The 20,713-nt window shown below is 44.4% G+C and overlaps 1 protein-coding gene across 5 annotated transcripts; it reads right to left on the bottom strand.

Moving 5' to 3' along the window:
- Positions 1-419: 419 nt before the first annotated feature.
- Positions 420-20,683, bottom strand: LOC111246641 (endochitinase-like). 5 transcript variants are annotated; one of them, XM_086987130.1, is made up of 9 exons: positions 20,148-20,683; positions 9,243-9,542; positions 8,908-9,001; positions 8,184-8,223; positions 7,558-7,749; positions 4,828-5,139; positions 4,158-4,342; positions 3,129-3,771; positions 420-2,172 (listed from the first exon to the last, which is right to left on the bottom strand). In XM_086987130.1, the coding sequence occupies exons 3-9, from the start codon at positions 8,950-8,952 to the stop codon at positions 1,820-1,822; spliced, it is 1,770 nt and encodes a 589-aa protein (XP_086843256.1). In that variant the 5' UTR covers positions 8,953-9,001; positions 9,243-9,542; positions 20,148-20,683; the 3' UTR covers positions 420-1,819. The 5 variants fall into 5 exon arrangements, with proteins under 5 accessions (XP_086843256.1, XP_086843240.1, XP_022652298.1 ...); XM_086987114.1 differs by lacking the exons at positions 8,908-9,001; positions 9,243-9,542 and having other exon boundaries at positions 20,148-20,287; positions 20,377-20,682; XM_022796563.2 differs by lacking the exons at positions 8,908-9,001; positions 9,243-9,542 and having other exon boundaries at positions 20,148-20,287; positions 20,509-20,682.
- Between the last annotated feature and the right edge of the window lie 30 nt (positions 20,684-20,713).

Here is a 20,713-nt window from a genome sequence, read left to right as displayed (position 1 = left end):
TATGTGTCGCCCGAGGATGCTAGCCTTTCTTAGATCCCTGTTCGCAATTGCGCGCCTTATGAGCCTCAAGGGAATCGTGACGTTCAAAAAGACCAGATCCTGCTTCTCGTCGCTAGTTCAGGGCCCTCGAATTTAGGTAGTCGCCAAAAATGAAGCCTTCCTCCTATCCGACGTCGTGTATCCCTTCGTTGACACTGCCTGTCGTACTGGCGAAATACATACCTTGTACATGACGTTACAGGGCGCGGGACTGGGTCGGCAAAAGAGAAATCAGAAGACGACAGGGGCAGACCAAGCGAATGACAAAAACGGGCAGGCGAATGAGCGGAAAACGGTCACTGGAGGAAGGGAGCGAGCGAAGAAATGACAGAAAAAAAAACTGTGCAATAGAAAACACCGGCGGCGAAAGACCGCCCAACTCGTATTTTAGGTCCACAAATTTTATTGTTGTCAAGCACTAGCATGTTGTCGCGTGCTATATATATATGTGTGTCACCATGTAAAGACTGTGTACCATGTCTGCCTCATTGCGAGTTGCTATGAATGCCTACGTATACTTCGGCTATTTTTTCGTGATCTTTCTCTCCCTGTTTATCAGTTATTTATTTCTTTATTCTCGTTTGTTTTTATGTTCTTCGTTATCCTCCTACTGCTCCTGCTTTCTTCATTTTTCCTCTTCGGTTCTTCTGCTTTCCATTTCTCTCATTTTGTTTGGCGACTCTCTTCCACGATCACTGTATTGCTAACCGTATATGTGTGTGTATATAAATAGGTTATATGTCCTTGTTTTGACAATAAATTATTCTGCCCCTTGTTCTGCCGCCAGTCGCCAACACAGGTCATTCATCGCCAGTGATGACTGTACGGATGAACTGAAGAGGAAAGAAAATGGGCGGCAATGTCTGTTTCGCCCATCTTCTGCTGAAAGACAGCTGAGATTTTCATGTATGCTTTGGGGTAAAGTTGAGAGCGTGAAGCTAAGGCAAACATGATAGGGCAACAACCTCTATACAGGACGGTAGTGGCGAACTGGAAGATTGCGTAGGCTGCAATATCATTGGAAGGTCAAAAAACCAAGGACTCCGCGCCCCATCCGAAGAAAAAGTAGCAGTGGAAGGCAGCGCGGTAACTTTCTTTCATCTTGGTATATATTTATGTAAATTTGTGGTAGTAGGACATAAATTATTAGAGGCAAATCGAATGACGAAAACCACTGCTACTATGATCCCACAGCCGCTATATTCTTCTATCTGAAAAAGTTCGCATTTTAGCAAAAAAGATTGCCACATGCGAACAAGGAGTAGTAGGTGAGAGTAGCTATGGTAGTGTCAGAAAGATACTTCGATGGAAAAAAGAATCGGTGGCATGGATCAGGTGAAATTTAAATAGGAAAATTGGTGCCGAAACATTTTTTCAAAGAGATTTCAGTGAAAGTAATGTACTTTTAAAAAAAAAAGTAGGGATTACTGGAAGATAAAGGCGAAGCCGTAGCCTCATTGGTGACTTCTAGTAGGATACTAAGAAGAGATGATAGTGAAAAAATCAAGTTCGAAGATGAATTCAAGAGATTGGAGGATTGCTTGGCAAACCTCTCGGATGTCCGTCCTTGTCGACCTTCTGTTGTGCGGAGATTCGGTAATACCCAATTACCTAACTAGATTAGATACTGGCAGCTGGGTACCAGCAGCGAAAATTTGGTCCTGAACCCCTTTAGTAAGGGCTGGACCGATGGGGATGAACCGTATTACTTAAAACTTTCTTAAACATCTAGGTAAAGGTTCCTGCACGTTTTAGTGAGATCCGGCTGTTTCCGTTTCGCTCATATGAAAATTTTCTTGTCGCTCGTTTCACTGCTCTGATTGTTTTCAATCAGATTTCTAGAAGAGTTAAAATTTTTATAATTCATAGTCGATGCAGCGGTAAGTGCTATTGTGGATTCCGTGCTGGGTGTGACAGGTAGGGTTGTTCCTTTTGACTTTTCAGTCTCGGACTGAACAACGACATCGTTCGATTCCTTATAATCCTCTGGTTTCATAACAGCATTGCGACATTGCTCACGAGATACATTGATCGGCCAATTGCAAATGAGTTTATCGGTATCCCACACTGTTTTGCTGGGGCATTTCTTTAGCTCTGGTTGACCGTGTACGCATAAATAGTACATCGCACACTCTGTAAAAAGAGGGGTGCACATATATTTAAATGTTAGTACATTTCTATATTACTGAACATTGGACATACATGTAAAAAACACAAGAAAAATCAAAGATCGCTAGGTAATTGACCGTCCAGTCAGGTTAGCATCTTTCGCGACGTTTTGCTGTGAGACTACGGTCGCTTTCTTGAATGTATATCATACAAAAGATCAAAGTCGTGCATCTCCCCTTAGACATCTGTGAAACTGACTTACGTATGCGCCTCTTCGAAATGTCGCCTCTAAAAACGTATATTATTGATATGGCTCCGCGCATATAAGGCGTCCCCGTCTTCCGCTACAGCCACCTGAAGCTTACATCCATCGTACAACCTGCTACCTAACGCTGCTCCCAGCCATAGCCAACTGTCGTTGCTATCAGTCGCCTGTGGGCGAAGGGAGAGAAAAGAGAAGAGCAATCCGCGAGCGCAAAACTGACGCGGTTCTGTGGACTCTCTGGAGAAATCGTGACAGCTCAGTAGAATGTCAAGGCACACTCAAAGACGAACATAGGGCGATAAGGGACGACAGCTGCTACTATTAGAGTGTCTGTATAGATTTTCCTCGTTCCCACTGAAACTGTCTGTCAGCCGGCACGCAGGGATGCTCCTCTGAAAAATTTACCGCTAACGCTGTACGCAAGAGGCTTGACCAGAAAGTCTTGCTGTGTAAGCTTCCCCCATTGCAGCCGTCACTGTCAAGGAATGCAGCGGCGCACAAGAGTCCGCCATGGGTATACGTACCTAAAGCAACCAGAGACTAGTTACAACCAGCACAATGCGATCGGTACCCCTGTAAGCTTTGCTGGGCGACGGATTGAGCCCACGCAGTTGAGAGGCGGTTACGACGCATTTTTACTGCGCTGATTCGGCAGATGCTGGTCGAGATAGGGCAGTGGTAGGTGTCAGGTGAGACAGCTGCGTGAATGATTTACCTTTCTCGTGTGGGTAGAACATGAATTGCGGGTCCCTGCAGACCTTGGAGTCAGGCGGTAGGACGGGTCGTCTTGTCGTAGTCGTGGTGGACGAAGTTGACTTACTTCCAGAGCTAGAACCAGAGCCTTCGTCCATGGGACGTGACGTTGTTGTCGTCGTCATCGTCGTCGATGGAATTTCCGGCGGTTCGAAACTGTCCATAACTGAACTAATCATGGTCATAAGTGGGTTTTTCATACTATGGCAATCGGCACGGTAGTCGTCCATGTCGACAGCCCAAACCATTGCCCCTCCGTAGCCTTGCTTAATGATGAAGTCAAGTTTGATAGCTAGCGATTGTTCATCTTCGTACCCTACCCACTGGTCATCTTTATAAGCGTAGGGACATTTTCCAATATCGTCCCACTCCCGTTTCCATCCGTTGTCCTGAACGTTTTTGCAGATCTCGAAATAGGCGTGGAAACCACTGGCGTTAGTGTAGGGACCGGGCTTGCCACCATCGGTGTCCCAACGGCGGATGCCCGCGTGCAGTCCGTGATTGTCTTTGCTACCTAACGTATAGGTACGACCATAAATCGGAATACCAACGATCAGTTTGTGTTTGGGTGCTCCGCGCTCTACCCAAAGTTGGAGTCCGTCGCGCTGTAAATGAGGTCATCACAAAAGCAGCAATATAACTCATTTAGCATCTTCGCTTATTAAACGCAAATCTTCATCGCACAACTGACAATCCCGATTTCAGGTTATTTCGTTTGTAGAAAAACTATAATTATGCACACGTTCAAGCTAGTTTTCCGGTTTTGGTTTTATATATATATATATATATATATATATATTCTGAATTCGCTTGGTTTCGTTCAAAAATTAATCAAACAAGCACAAGGTATACAAGCAAGACCTTAGTTACATTGCGCACGAAAGGTCTAAATCTATATTCCGTATCATCTCAGATCACTCTACACGAAAGAACTTTCTATACGAATTTCATAACCAAGTAACAATGTACATAAATAAAAATACTGCCATACCACATTGAGTTTCGCATAACCCCAATCGTCAAACGGTCGGGGATAAAGCGGACTGTGAACATCGGTGAAGCCGGCCCAGTTACCTCGTAGATCGTAAGACATAACGTGAATATGATCGAATAGTTGAGCAAGGGCTTTGACCTCATATCCTTCATCTAAGCGAAATTTGGCGATTGGTACAGCAACTGCAAGCAATAATGGATTCACTCAATTATACAAAGTTTCACCGATAACACGTTCGCTCAGATGGGTGGGCTGGCTCTAACTGATCCTCGAAGCAGCTTTGGTTGGTTGGGGCATTCTAATAAGGGTCTGTCATTCTTTCAGAGAATGGCTTGCGCCGGGTGAGGGGACCCGTCTCGAGCTGTCGCCTTTTCGACACTACTTCCTTTCAGGCTCATCTTCCTAACGGATGTCTCCGTATCGACAGCCCATCTCCTTGCCAACCAGTTCAGGTGGCAATCCACTCGGCTAGCTACTATGCTCGTTCACTCGTGGTCTGTCACTACACTGTTTCACGTATACTGCCATTCTTAGTCTAGCTAGTAGAGCAGCATTCTCCAAAGAAGCGGTACGTCAGCAAGTGAATTCATTGCCCGGGCGCTTGAGTTTCGCCAGTCTGTCACAACTTACATCGTCTACCAATCTCATCTATTTTCAAATGACTCACCGGTCAGAAGGAGACGAGGTTCCTGCTTGTCGAATTCAGCGCGTAACTCTTGGACGAGTTTGAGGAAGTTCTCTTTGTCAGAATATTTGCCTTGGCGGTCGGATGCTCCTGGATACTCCCAGTCGAGGTCAAATCCATCGAAATCATGTTCCTTGACCCACTTGACTGCAGACTGCACAAATGTTGCACGCCGTTCTTTCGAGCTTACCATGTCCGAGTATTTTTGGCCACCTTCATCCCAGCCACCAATGGCTAGAATTGTTTTGAGATTCGAGTGCTTTCTCTTAAGATCGTTGAAGCGTTTATAACCGTCTGGAAAAAGAAACGAAGAGTATTGAAGAAAGGATAGGGGAAACTCAAGAGTGAACAACTTACAAAGTATCGAATTAGTGTAGAGTTTTTATTTGTCGATAGCGCTGCTCGATGCAGTTAGTACATTCGCCGGCGAGAAGTGCGTTTTAAATCGAAAATCTCGAACAGCCGCAGAATGAGAGAACGAAAAATGTCCCCGCCCATTGGCTACTCTCAAAACGCCTAGGCCTCTGGCTAACTGCAACTACAAAGTAGTATAATAATGTGACAGCGACTCGAAGGTGTCATATCCCTTCTGTCCTTACCACCGTCTCCTTCGTTGACTCGAATGACGTCGTTCTCGTTCGTATTCGTTTCGTTTCGTCGTTCGCATCTGTGTCGTTGTTGGCTTGTTCGTTATATCCTTCCCTTTGCCGTATTCTGGACTTAGGCATCCGACCGTCCGTTTTTGCCTTTGCACCCGAACCTGTAGCAGCCACCGCGCCACTGTTCAGTTTTGCCACCTCTTTTCCCTCGCCTGCACTTTCGCGTTTCATTTCATTCTTTCGTTTCAAATTGCTCGTTTCTTCATCGGCTTCATTCTCCGCTCATTCTGTGCGTTTCATTCTTCGTCGCCTCACTCTTTTTATGTCGCATTCTCCCTGTCCCATTTTTCCCCGTCCCGCCGGTTCGTTCATCGTTCACTCTTTTTCCATTGCCTCAAGTCTCTCAAATGAAATAAGACGAGGGAGCGGCAACGGCAGGAACGATGGAGGCTGTTTCTCTGTATCTTGTTGACTGCTTCTCCTGCTACTAGCCGTTTCGTTCAGCTGACTTGTGCCTGGTCTACCCCTTTGCCCCTTCCCCACTTTCTCCTATACATGTGTATATCCCTGCTGATGTCCGCTGGACGTAATAGCGACGTAGCTGTAGCTGCTCTTCTTGGCAATCCCACTTCACGGCTGGTTGGCACAAGAGAATTTCGATGCCGTTTTGCTTGACGTAGTCGTCGGCCTTCAACATCGCTGCATCGCTGTCGCCAACACCACGACCGCTGCTGCTGCCACCTTCAGCACAAGCGTCAAATCTCATTATGTCATCGTCATATTGATACAAGCAGCCCACAAACAGCAATAGATGCTGCTTCTATTACGGCTGTTGATAGTAAAACGCTGCCGATGGCGCCAACCCATGCACTGCCGGAATGCATCCAGTGGAGGAAATAGGGAGACAGCGCTCGTTTTGAAGTTCGTCGCACAGCATACGGCCATCGCCACCGTTTCAGCTACTCCCGTCCATGTCCGTATCTCTATACCCTCTTTTATCTATACCAACCAGCACCGACTGCCTCAACCGACCGCAATCGAATAGTGAGTGGCTGGTTGCCCCTTGTAACCCTCATCCTTCCCTTTCTACAAGTATCACACTTGATCCGCTCGTCGGCTTCAGGCCCCCCTCTCGCGATCCGAAGCTTCTTTGATATCCCCTGCTATCGCCATCGCCTTTTCTCGTCTTTATGTCACCTTTCTCCCCCTCTCTAGGAACCCCTAGAATACTCATCCATATCAACCAGGCTGTTCTGCAACTTACCCCTCCACATGTTGTCTTTCCATCTCAACAACAGTAGTAGCAGCACTAGCACTAGTATAGCCTGCGGGCCTGACTCACCGGCAAGCCTAGTCTCACCTGTCTTCTGTTCGAATTTCGAAACGGTGACTACTGCAGATGCAGGCCATTGCAGGAAGGTGGGGTACACTCAAGCCAGTCACGGCAGATGGTGCTAGGTGGGAATAGTCCCTGTGACTCTTAAGTTCGGCCAAAATACGGTATAATAGGACATTTGCGTTTTACAGGCGCATGTGCATACCCTCTTGGCCTAGCTAAGCGGGCACCGTGTGCTGGTTAACATCTAGCCATTACAAAAGCCGAATGTACCTAAGCTTTTTCGACCATACAATATATCGCGGCTTCTTAGTATTGGTCTAAGGACTTCATTGTTGTCGCAAGAAGGATATGATATGGCCAATGGTGAGAGACGCTGTAATGGCTATAACGAACATGTATCTCACAAACGAGATATAGAGTTGTACAATGTAGTGAGTAAAGGAAAAAAATGTCTGAAGTATATGATGCTCTAGGGAACGAAATCTTGGCACCGTTATATTGTGGTCATATAAACTTTTTGATGGTGATTAGACCTTAGGGAACACCCTCAGCTGAAGTTGACTGGGAAAAGTTTAAAATGGACGACATCGCAAAAAGCGATAGACTCGTACATTATCAATTTCTCGTACGTTTCTGTCTACGTAGCCGAGTAATCAACAATACTGGGAAAAATTGAAATAGCTAAAGATAAATTGAAATATTTTTCATCAGGGTACGCATCGCATATGTATATATATAGTTTTCACGGTTTTATGGATGAACAAACGCACTTACTTTTCTCGATGTCCAAATTTGGGTCAATTGCCATCACCTCCCAGGTTTTGTTGCTCAGCCCAACGAACGAGTAAATAAGATGGGTGCACAAGTCTGCAGGAATATCTTCAATGTCGTAGCTATAAGGAGACGGTCGGTTGTATGCCCACGTCTGGTAGTAACATACCACCTTACCACGACCCACCGTTTGGCCTACAAGTCAGTAAGCATAATTAAATTGGAGAATACAGTTATTATCAAGGATGGCTTTTTTTTCAGTAGTGCGCTGCGTTCAGATAGCCTTAATATTACTTCGCAGAATGTGGCCTTGGGGCTTTAAGCCCTATATCATTTTTCTATATGCTGAGAAGTATGGTTTAGATGGGCAACTATTTATTGGAGAACAAATTTGTATTTTTTACAATTTAAGCCAAACTGCCGTATCCATTTTATTGTTAGTTTTCGGTTTCGAACGTGATTACTAAGAATCAGTAGCTTGACTTTTTTGCGCAAGCGACATTACTCATATATTATGTAGAGCGACGACAGCGCTATTCAGATTTTAAATTTGTATGTGAGATATAACCCCTATGTGAAGATAATTGATATTTGTTTTTTACTTCTCTAGAATCTATTGATGCTCACACGATCTACCGACGTATCTCGGGAACTTCGCAATATAAGCATCTGAAAAGTTGGCCAGAAAAAGAGACAAATGCAGGCACTTTCTGGGCTTCATGCAAATGGGCTTAGATTTATTTCGATGCATACTGCTAGCGCAGGGACTACACGTTAACGAGATTCGTCAGACTCAGATTGAAAATGCAGTTTAGGTACATCCAGAGCAAATAAGTTAACATTATTTTTTCCTCATTATTTTTTTAAATCAGTCTTCTTGCTTTTTGTGTACGCACTCGATTTAACATATGTGAAGTCAAATCTGTACTTATCTAGCAATCTTCACGAAATGAATAGTGGTTATTAATCAGCACACATTCTCGCCTGTGATAAATCAATATTTCTTGGTAATTACCCCATGTCCAAATAGCTATATAAGATTTGGCCAATGTTTAATATAAATCAATTGCAATTTCTATCTCCTAATGAAATATTTTCTTCATATTTTATCAATCGTTATCCGACTGTATCTCCTATTGAACTGTATCTTTCTAATTCTGCAATTTTTCGCTATACTGATTTATGTTAGTAAGTTTATTTTCGGTTAGTGAGCACAGCTCAAAGGAATTAACTGAACGTTTCCACTTAGCATCAAGTCTCGACTGGAGTAACTTGGAGCAATAGGCATCACGAAAAGTCCCAAATGTCAGTCCACGCCTTTAACTCTTAACTAAATTTCAAATGAAAATCGACCTTGCCAGTTTTCATGCCTGATCCACGGTGAGGTAGCGGTGCCATTCACCCGATGGCTATAGTAGCGTGGCCATATCGTGCGGGCCCAAACACGCTAAGTGACGCACCATTGGAGTAGAAAACAAAACGAAAACCACCATATTAACCCCGAGCAGCTGTGTGAAGATTTAGCAACATCGAACAAATAAATCGAAGCCTGGAGGTGGCCAGGTCCATTGCTATGCCGTAGGAAAACTCAAAGTTATCCAAATATACCCAGTGATTCAAAAGTCCGCTATCGACATTTTCGTCTATTACTATGGTCGGGAGCTTCATTTTCATTTTTCATAACTCACCGTCAAGCTTGGACTCGCCGACTACTGCTGAGGAAACGATTCCTGGAAGGAGGAGAATAGTCAGTGGGGCCAGAATTTTCGGAAGGGCCATCCTAGCAGGGAGTCCAATGGCAGGTCGTTCAACGATGGAGAACATAAACTCTAAGACACGAGACCCTCTGGAGCTACGCCACTGTCACACCACTGCAGCGGACACGAGCTTAGCAATGGTTATATATGGAGCATCTGCCATGGTGTACCTCGCTCGCGGGGTTCATTCTTTCAGCTGTAGACCAGCCTTGCCATACGAGCAGTCCTTGCCTGGAAAGGGAAGAGTTGTGCGGGGAATACTTTAAGTCCATCACGTACCACGGCGTTGACTACAACGCCGTAAGCTGTTGCTGTTATTGTAATGAATGTTTTGACTTTACAACACAGCACAGTCTTCAGTAGTTTTCTGTTCCGCTATCCCGTCCAAAGTAAAGCTTGCCGTATCGGCTACGACATAAAGCGATTTTTCGCTCTCTTCACACATCGCTCCGGCTCCTGCTTATGCTATCGTCTTTGTTATTGTTTTTTGTAGTAGTATCTGCTGTTAATCATAGTCATCATAGTTTCAAGCGGGCCTGCTGCATAATTGGGTCTGCATCCATCGTTAGCGATTTGCTGCTCTGTGCTGATACAAACGATAACCCAGAAAACGACTTCCAATTCAGTAGAGACACAGCATCGAATCGGTCAGTTAACGGAACGTAGAAACAGCAGCAGCAGCAGCGTATAATATAGAGGGAAAAGATGAAAAAGGACAAAAGCAAAAAAAAGGAAACGAGAAGAGAGTGCGCGAATTGGCGTAAAAAGGGTAGCAATAGCGGGTTTACTCGCCGACTTTCCTGGCTGACTAGTCAGAAACGCGCATAAAGGGAGTGGATATTGGCAAGCAAAAGGTCAGAAATCCAGCGGTGGGTTCTGCAGACGCGGAGCCGACGGGCCGATTAATCCGTCAACGGTTTTACTGCATCGAAAAGGCAGTCGCAGCTGTTACAGGCAAGCATTGTGCGTTTCGCGCTGCTGCCGCTAGAGAAAACATTGCGGTCACCATTTAGCATCAATACCGTTTGTCCTAGCATTTTCCTGCGTTAGGAGGTGTTACCCCAGACGCAAAGCTTAGCGCAATTTGGTAAGAGCATTTCCTCAACGATCTTGGCCGCAAATCACATAGCCGTCAAAGACGCCTAATGTTTTGGTACTTATTATTATTGTTCACTAAGGCTGACTGGGTCATGTGATGCTTGCTAACGATGGGAGCTGAATGAACCTTTCGATATTCTAAAATCACAAAGCGAGGACGACAATATGGCAAAATTGTTTGGACTCTACAAGAATCTAGTGGTAAATTTTTGGTAACCAACGCGTTTCTTAAGCCAGCGTCGTCAGAGGCTTCGAATGGTCCACATGATGCTATTAATGATAAACAACTGGAAAAACGTGCTTGTTAAATCTAGCAGAAAAGATTTAAGCTAGCTAATGTTTGTTTCTTTTTTAGATAACAGCAGAAACGACGAAGTAAAAGCCAGAAAATGGCGTAAACGATATTCTAATTGCTTTTCAGTAACGCACATTTATTACGTGGTAAACACAAGAGCTACCCTTGTGTTGCTTTTTGGGGATCGATTTTATGTAATCTGCGCCACCTGCGAATTGGACACGACACTTAAGTTCGCACACCGTTTTATGTGACCTGGAACTATAGCTCAATCTGCATTACGGAAAAAAATCTCTTAGCAGATGCATTTCTATATTCAGTGAACTTTTGAAATACAACTTCTCACGTAATGACGTTTTTCATCGAGGATCGGAATGTAAAATAGGCGTCGACGATACAGAAGTTTACCGCGATCTGCTAAAGCTGGTGACGCCCAGGAGTCAGCGATCAATCCTACGACTTCCAGAAAATCATAGAATATTGGTGCCGGCAGTTTCTTCATCTTTGAGAAAGTAGGGCATTGTAGCTTTCATCGAAATCATCGCCCTACGGCGAACTTCATCTGTGATAAGGAATAGTATAATAGGCATCACCGCACAACGATATTTAACCCTTCGTATTGGAGCTGAATTTACGCCCGTCATCGTCAAGTTACTCCCTAAAGCCAACCGGTGTGGGCAGTAAGCTTGCCGTGCCATTTCAATAGACGTCGACGGTGCTGGTGGCAGGATTTTCCGTTATTCACTTTGACCGAAACTCGCCCCGCTGCACTGGGAATGTCCCAGACTTTCGCTGGATTCATCTTTCGGCTGCCGGAGGTCGACCCATTTTCCAGAAAGCTTTGTTGTCGCAAAACGCTAGCGAACCCGATAAGAACAGCCAGTAAGAGCAGTTAAGAGACGCTTTCCAAAGTCAACGACGGATTTGCTGCTGTCTGGACAAAGAAGTCAGTTTTGTACAGCTCGCTCACAATCATCATTCTGTAGAAAAGTGTCTGCTTCCGGAAAAAGGCCACGGTTATTTGTCTAATACACGAATATGAACGAAGACGTGTAGAATCTGCTGTTTTTTTGTCTTTTATTGCTTTTATCTGACCTTCTTGACATATTGTGAATGGTTATGGTAAAATTGTGGCTAGGGAACATAGCTCAAACACATTTATGAAGCTATGACTATTTACTGGATTCTAGATATGAGAAAGCCTTAACATGAGCTTGCTATCGGCCTGAAAATGTATACATTACAGATGAATGTTTGATTGAAAGAGATATACAACATAAATTCATTCGGTCAATAATAGACAAATCATAATGGACAGTTTAATTTAACGACATGGCCCTTAGTCTTGCAAGCCGGTAATAGCTAAATACTTTTCCAAATTGTTCACTGCCTTTACTAAGAACCTGGCCAGTAATAATAATAATAATAAGTAATAATAAAAATACGTACTTTTTAAACGCTATTAAGAGGTTCCTATCAATTCAGGTAAAACTGAACTTCTCGAGTGCACTTGCATGAGTAGGACAAGGAATGACCAGACACAGTGTCGCCTTATAGAGCTTCAAATGCTTTACCAGGGGTAATAGTATCATAAAAGAATGGCTGAACTCAAATATTGGTTTAACCGCTGTATTTTCGAGTCAATGCTCGAATACAGAAGGTATCAAGCAGAAAATGCTATTGCGATCATTTACGACAGCTCTATAGAGGAACGCGGTAGAGAAGCGAGAAGCCTCGTGTCGTGAAAGAATAACTAGATCACAAAGCAAGGGCCGCTGTGTGTCAGATTAAAAAAAAAAAGTGCAATATTACGGTGTTCTGCTGCGTTGCGGCAGGCAGACCTATTTTAGCTGTGAATATTACTTTAGCTGTGTATTTATTCTTCAAATCACGACCTTTTATGAAAATAAACTTCTATTTCAAAAATCAAACCTCTTACTGGTTTTCCCGTTATCACAATGGAGTGAGCATATTGATATAAACGCCTTACCATCTACCCAGCAGTCGAGGCAATAGGTCCAATCGACTTTGCAATTTTTTAAGATACTTTGACTGTCATGATCTGAGTTTGCTGTTTTCGTTTAACGTTTCACAGGAATAGCATTCCTTTCAAAAGGGCAGCTATAAGGACGAGCTGTTGTGTATCGACAGAGTTTCTCTGCTAGTGCCGATGCTGCTGTTACCACAGGCAGTGACGAACGTTAGCAGTGGCGACCGGGCACTACTCAACATTTGTCGATAGAATCGAAATTGACACTCGAAAAGATGTTCAACTCCATAAGTTTTGCCATGGGCATGTTCCTGTCTCAGAGGCAGCACTAGGAATCGAACCTCCTACAGTCACCCCGTTGTATCATTCTTTCCATATATGCCTTACACGAAAGCCAAGCTGCCAAGAGACTAGCAGCAAACGTTTGAATCCCCTAGAGGGATTCCCGTATTGTAGCAATTGGTCACGACTGCCTCCTCGTCGGCCCTGGGCACGCTTCTAATGGCCAGACAGCTTCCTCTATTTCCCTTTAGTCGTCTGTCTCGGGGGTGTCGGTCTCAATATATCAGCTAGACGCGAGCACGGCGGTCACTTTAAATCTTAATGTGTGGCACGGGTCGAAGCTTCACCGAGAGGCGACCAGAGATCTAAGAGGTGTTCCTATTTTGAGCAGACAAAGCTCGTGGGTTGGCTGGCCGGACGCCCACAGGTCCGGCTATCTTATGGTGGCGATGGTTGGATCAACGGGGTCTTCTATACTGCTGGTTAGATGGCCGTGGCGGTAGCATAGATGAAGGGATGGCTTTAGGCAGCCAAGCAGATAGGCTGGCTGGCTCAGAACATGGTAAGGAACAGCGGGTCCATGTCGGGCTGTCTATTGCTTCTGTATGGGCTCACATGGTTGGTCATGTGGCGTGGTAAAACGTGGATATGAAAGCCTTGTGGGATAGGGGCATCTAGTTTAGGGTTGTGTGGAGGAAAGCTCTAGCAGTTTGTGGCACGTGATGAGGATAACGAACAGATGATTTCGGCGGAATCTCTGTGGCTGCTCTAAGTTCCTATTCTCGAACAAAAGCGTAGCATTGCATTGGGTGATCGTTTAGAGATTGTATGTAGAGGGGGTTAGAAGAAGCTGAACTGAGAGGAAGACTTCAATCAAAGGGGACGGGGCAATCGTCTTGATTATTCGTGGTGATTTTTTCAAAGAGATCTTGCCCCAGCTTCCGAATTTCCATTCTATTCTGCTTGCTTAGCGCATTCAACTCAACGAGTCCAGCGCATTCGTTTGGGCAGCGACCACTCTTATAGCACGCTAACCCCAGCTTGGCTTCAATCTTGTTCTGTGTCCTGCCAGAAGCCGAGCCCCCTCCCCTGCGTGCGATCATCAGCTCGCATCATTATCAGCGTCGTCATCACCCTAACCACACCCATAGGACGGCAACGCAGAAAGGGGGAGAACCGCAACGCTTCCATGCACCATCGTATATACAAGAGAAAGAGCCGAGTACGTGGAGTCGGCCTTCTTTATAGTCGGATGTGGTCTTAGATATTGGCGAGGTATAAACACGCATGGAAATACCGTAATTGAAGGATAGAAGCGGAAGAAAGGAAGCCGCTGCGTGGATTAGGTACGGATCGGTGCTTAGGGTTGATCGTCTGCGGCTAGGATTTGCGGTCCAGTCAAAAAACGCTGTCTATTGGTCTTGTTTGGTTTGGCATTACCAGCTATATACTTAAGCCGCTAAGGCGACGGCTACATGAACGTACTATTGTGTTGCCGGGAGCTCGAGAACGCTTCTCCCAAAAGTTGTAAAGGATAACAAGAAGAAGAACCCCGAATAGTTGTCATGATATCCGTACTCAAGGTCTGGATGGAATTCTTTGCAGCAAAATTGCTAGCTATATTATAGCTATATATACCAGTCTATCCCACCTCCTAGAAAAGTGGGAAAGAACTCGGGTTTGATGAGTCTGCGAATCTCAGTCATCGATGACGCATGTATAGTTCACATTCCCGAAACAAAAAAAAAGTCTACGTCTAGTTCCAATTAGCGGGACTTCGGATGCTCGCTACAAGTACAGCAGAATTTCGATCTAGTACTTTTTTTTTGTATGTGAGTGGCAAACAAACAAGTTCAATGGGCTAAGATTAAAGGCATACGACTATTGAATGTCTGTGTTTTGAATATTCTCTAACAATTAACATTTTTCCAATAATAGTCCTTTAATTATACATACCATATATAAATATTAAAGCGTCTATACGCTGCGCGTCAATTGTTTATTACAATAGAAAGTATTCCAAGGCATCTTAAGTGGGAAACGCCTTATGGCAAGCGTGTTAAGTTGACACCAAAGCCAAAGGACATAGTGGCTGTGAAAAAGGACAAACCGAACTTCAGATTATATCTACTTAATAAACTAGTCAGCAGGGTATGGACTAAACTATTCTAGTTTAGGGTCCTGTTTTGTTTGTGCGATCTACAGGGGTAAGACCAATCTTACAAAGCAAAGTGTTGCATGTCACACCCTTTAAGGTGCAAAGTTGCAAGTAAATGACGCGCTAATCTCTACCTAAAATGATCTGTCCAGGTTTCTATTGTTATCGACGGCGGTCGAGTGTTACTTTTGTAGGTCTGCTGCTCATAGTTGTCATTTGTTCGAATGTTTTGCCAGATTTAACAGTAGAACTCGCACATTTATATACTGTGTAGCAGTAACCCGTATTACCTATCCGCGGAGCATCATCTACTCTCAAATTGATCGCCGTCGCCTGAAACATAGCGAAACAGCAAACTTTTTTTTCCATTCTACAGACCATCAAGCATTTTATACATACAATAGTAATACGAACAGAAGTCGAATGACTTCAGTTCTTTCTGAAGTATCAGACATATTTAAAGGGCTTCGAAGCGGAAAGCACACAGGAAAATCAAAGCTGAATTGACAATGTATTTGTGGCTTACGGTAGTGAAATCCAGCAACAGTTTGATGAACTCTAAGACCCCATATCACGGTGTCATCTGTATGGTCTCCATGATGCTGGTAATTTTATTCTGATTGAAACATTGGCGGATCCGCCTGAGGTTTCATCCTCGTAAATTTATTCTATGCAAGTATCATAAGCTCTAATTCTCATCGATATCTTACCACACAACAGGCATCCTGCTGACGGCTTATCGACTTCACTCCGACTCCCGGCCCCATCGCTACTGAATCGCTTACTCAATGCTAACAAACTAATTTAGAACTGACAATGACCACCTCCCAAACTAGAATTTCACTCTAAGGATTATCATGAAGCGCACTTACGTCATCATGATGCGCCTCTTCCCCTTTTTCCCTTCTTTGTGTATTGACTTTTCTCTGCAGTGAAAGCTATTAGACTAAAGCGACCGATTGAACCTGTTGGCACAGATGGCCTACGAGTGCTACAGCAGGCAACGGCTGGCGCCTGGCCTTTTATTTTTCTCTGCCTTCATATACCTCTACTTCTCTGCCTTGTTCAAAAAACATTGCCAGAGGTTTAGGCTCAAGTTTAGCCGTCCATAAATTCGAGTGTCATAATACGCTCCTTCTCGTTGTTCGGACTTGAAGATGAGCTCCAGCAGCGAGCGCTAGACGCACTAGGCCGTGCTTTGCCTCTACCCCCCCCCCCCCTCAGTAAAAACGAGGCTGCTGTTACATCATTTGAGGCCGTTGACGGCCTGCATCTATTCCAGGGATTCCCTTAAATTAGACGCCTACTGACTGAACGCCCACCGACCCGGGTACTTTTGCTTTACTTCTTCCTCCTGATTTTCTCTATGGCCCTCACGGTCCATTCATCGAGGTCGACTCTTACTACGACTCCCAAGAGCCGATTTTGTGACACATACGGGTCCACTTTTATTCACACACACAAACATACATAGAGTCACTTAGCTAACATTCGTCCAGTATCCCCTTTCACCCCGGAGCGCCCCCCGAAGTCGCCTACCATTCTCGCAGTCTAGTTTCCCATTGCTCTCATTGTAGAACAGTGCTGCCGCTATTGCTATCCAAACTTCTCGTAGACGTTCAAGTGCATTATGCTCCTTTTCCAACCGGCCGAGTTCTTTCTCTATTTTCATCGCTTTAGATGCCGCTGCCGCCGCCTCTAGCGTCATTCAAAAGCAAAGCAAGTCTATGCGTTGAAACAGGTCTGATTACCGCCCGTATAGCACTGGATAGCGTATGATCTTCGCTTCTTTCTCTCCAACCTCCTTCTGCTTTCCCATCGTTCCGTCAGTCTCTGTCCCCTGTACCCATTTCCCGCAAACACATTACAGACAGTCCCGTCAAGATTATGTCGGAAGATTGTTTTCTCTGTCTGTTGACTCTTCTGCATTTGCTCCGTTTTGCCTGCTGGCTGTTATGTTCTTCAAATAGGAAACATACTGTGGGGCACAAGAAAGATTTACACTACTGGACCCGGACTTTTGTGATTACAACGAGAACAATACTCTGACTGGAAATCGCTGGTAGCAACAGCGGCAGTAGCAGCAGCAGCAATAGAAATCAAACGGAGGGAGAAATAGATTGAGGGCTGGAGCGTGGCGCAAGTTCGCGATCTCACTATGTGCCGTTGTTGATAGCAGAGCTCGATGTCTTCGAATGATTTGCACAGTTTCAAAAATTTGCGCCGACTTCAACAAGAGGAGGTTCTAATCAGGAGTCAAGAAATCATCGTGACCAATGTGTATTAATAAGTCAACAAATACCACTATTAGTGTCACACTGTTCATCACCTACTGTGGTTTCTCGGGACAAAATTCATCGTATTTTGTTAGTTCTACGGACTATCCCGTTGCCAACGTTCTGACAATGTTCGTCATTCTTCGCGGATTAAGAGGAATTCGTTTTTCGACCCACAGGCGGAGACGCGCGAAAAAAGACATGGCAGTGTATCCGTCCATCCACCTCTTCCATGCTTTCACTTACCGACCTTTGCAGCTGCGTCTACCTTCATAAATAACGACTGATAAAATATCTGGCGGTGGGAGCTAGTACCGAGTCTCAGGGGAGGCAAAACGAGGCGGACCTCGTTGATGCAGCCTAATAGTGATGTGCAGATGCAAGCGCGCTTGTTAGTCGCGCTGCCAATATTTGGTGGAAAAGGGAAACAAGACACCTACGAAGCCAAACAGCAACATCAACTGTGGCACACAGATGAAGCACATCGGAGAGCCCCCCGAGGCGCGTTCTTCGTACCGACAACATAACATCGAGCGACAGGCGTGTTAGTGTGAAGTGCCAAGTCAGAGTACCCTAACTATGGTTTGTACTCGATACTGACCGCTACCATCGGCCATGGAAATCCGACTCAAATGAACGGATTATCTAGAAACATCGACAGCAAAAATGTTGATAGTAGCTATCGAGTCAAAATTAATTTCACCTTTTTATATCGATCGATCGACATGTTAGGGTTGAGCAGTATTGGTAATGTAAGAACGAGTATGTTTCTCACAGCCAAAAAGCTTAACTATATCATTGCTCAAAGATTACATTGGCTGCCTTAAAGGTCGATAGCAGATATAGGTGCCGGCTAGCCAAAGATAGTACGTTTCCACTAAGTTATACATTGATAAATTTAGACCAAGATATTGATATTAGTAACGATTTGGCCAAATACACATTCATATGTGCCTGCTTGACCAGCTCGTATAGACCGATCGGGAAATATTACATTTCTCTTTCTTTTCCTGACTAGTAATCTATCAGCGGTTCAAAGACGGCAGGTATTACGGCAACGAACGGTAAGTCTACGATGACGAGATAAGTCTCCTTAGTATCTCTTCGTTCTCTTTCTTTTACGCTCTTTTGGTGGTAGCTAGCGTAGCGGCGTTCGTTTGCCGCAGTCGTCGAATAGTCAGTGCCAGGATAAAATCAAGGCCGTACGCGGTATCGCGCCGGTGCCCATGTCCGAGATTATTGGTCGACTCACCAACCGCGCGATCAATTCTTCATTCAGATATCCAGTCTAGAGAAAAGAGAAGCAGGACTGAGTTAGACCTCACCAGGGTACCTATACTGACTCTACCGCTGACCAGTTGCCAGCACGACGATCACTACCAACACCCACGATACGAATTGCGACCCTGCAAGACCATTATCGAATCAGCTCTATACTACTGCTGCTATTATCATTATTATTATTACTATTATTTGTATAGGGAAGACCATGAAAGAGTCAGTGAAATAATTTGCTATCACTAGGATATTCACCCTTATTTAGTACTAGCCGTATGGTGGGGGAAGTTACAAGATAGACCCGTATTACCTCACGTAGATTACAAGAGCTCTCTGTCCCTTGTCCACTGACTTCGTAACCGTTGCATCTTTGGGAGAGCTACATCATGTTTTATCGCCAAGCGCCGCTCAGGATCGTTTGCTGGTGATACGATTATATATTTATTTTCGAGCTAGATCGATACAGACTAATGTTTCTTTTGATGATCGGAAGGTAAGAAGGCTTTTACCTAGGTGAGCGAGAAATCGAACAAAGATTCACTAAAGCATTATACCTAGCAAAAGCGAGCCGCCTGAAGCGGAAACGCGAGTTGAAGTAATATCATCTAAATGCCGTCAAGAACGAAACTTAAACTAATAAAATTAGTAGATAACTGAAAGGTAATAGATAAGCAGTCATTTTCGCTTAGTCAAACTGGACACAAAAGAGGACCCTTGACAAAATGTATATGTCTACATAGCCCAGATACTTATGCCAACTTCTTGCTGCATCTTCACTAAGAAAATTTTATAAAACGAACACGGTACAAAAAGTGCGAATTCGTTTCATAGCATATTGTATGGCCGTCGTTATGAAAAAAAATTGTCCTATCGATCAAAGAGAAACAGTTATAGTGGATGCTAATAGCTAAGAGTAATGGTCCTCCACCGGCACTGCTACTACTAGTAAATAATCTCTAAGTCCCTAGAAGACCGCGTCCTATGCTTAATCTGTGACGCCTGTTATTGCCGAGTTCACAAATGTGACAAGGTCCACACGACGTTTAAAGACAGCCTTCACCTTAATTTGTTTGGCGAGATAGAAGAACGGCGGAAAGAAAAGAGGAGGCCACGTTGAAAAACAAAACAAGCAAAAAACTTACGAAAAACTTTAACATAAACTGTCGTTGGTGGTCACGGAAGCCTATTCGTCTTCCTCAATTATGTTGTGTCACAGAAACTTGAAGGGAGAGAGAATGTGCTTGAAAGAAGTGATCAAGTGACGGCTTATTTTTCGTTTATTCATGAACGCTGCTTTTAATGTACTTACGACAACTCATATAAAGACGTGGTCAACGATAATAACGCTGAGTGAGGACGACATAGGACTGAAGCAAAATCGCAAATTAAATATAGAAAGGAATAGTAACGAGTGATAGAAAAAAGAAAAATAGGTACTGATAAACTTCGCTATGCTTACGTCTGTCGTTGCCGCTGCTGTTGTCGTTATCGGCAAATACCGTTGCCCTTTACGTTTGTCTGCCCGAAAGGCCAGCCAGCTTGGCTGGGCCTTTCGGGCCTGGCGAAGAACCATATGCTTCGGGAGCCAGTTCATAACAGCTGAAATTAAGGCGGAGGACTTATTAAATATTATGGTTCAAGGAAACGGGACTTGAAAATTTGATGAACACAACTCGACGACAACCTACTCGGCGGAGCTGGAAGGTTGTCAAATAAAGTCGAAGTTTTTCTACTTCTCAATTTAACCCTGTCTCTTTAATTTCTTCCTACATGACTCCGATTTATAACGGGCTTTCAGCATGATCAACACCACACTCAACTGGTAAAACAACAATTATTGTGTTGGCTATCATAGCCGTCAACACTATTGAGTCTGTCGGTCGCACGGTCGCAGTAAACAGGTTCCTTTTTTGGGCTTTGACAACAGCCAACCCAGCGCAACACTGGCCTCAGCTGCTTACATATCGGCCCGGCTCAAATAGCTTAATCTCGCAGCGCTAGAGGTGGTGCCGTCAGCAGTGGTAG

Source organism: Varroa destructor, unplaced genomic scaffold, assembly GCF_002443255.2.
Source record: "Varroa destructor unplaced genomic scaffold, Vdes_3.0 BEIS01000001.1, whole genome shotgun sequence".
NCBI lineage: Eukaryota > Metazoa > Arthropoda > Arachnida > Mesostigmata > Varroidae > Varroa > Varroa destructor.
Note: the sequence above shows the minus strand (reverse complement) of the source record. Positions and strands in the feature narration are given on the sequence as shown.

Bases quoted from the DNA above. Each gene is read 5' to 3' on its own strand.
- LOC111246641 (XM_086987114.1), bottom strand. From the start codon at position 20,282: ATGAACTGGCTCCCGAAGCATATGGTTCTTCGCCAGGCCCGAAAGGCC. The intron at 8,224-20,147 runs GTAAGCATAGCG...CCAACTTTTCAG, and splicing joins CAGCAGCGGCAACGACAGAC to ATGCTTATATTGCGAAGTTC. The intron at 2,173-3,128 runs GTAAATCATTCA...CTCTTTTTACAG, and splicing joins GTTCTACCCACACGAGAAAG to AGTGTGCGATGTACTATTTA.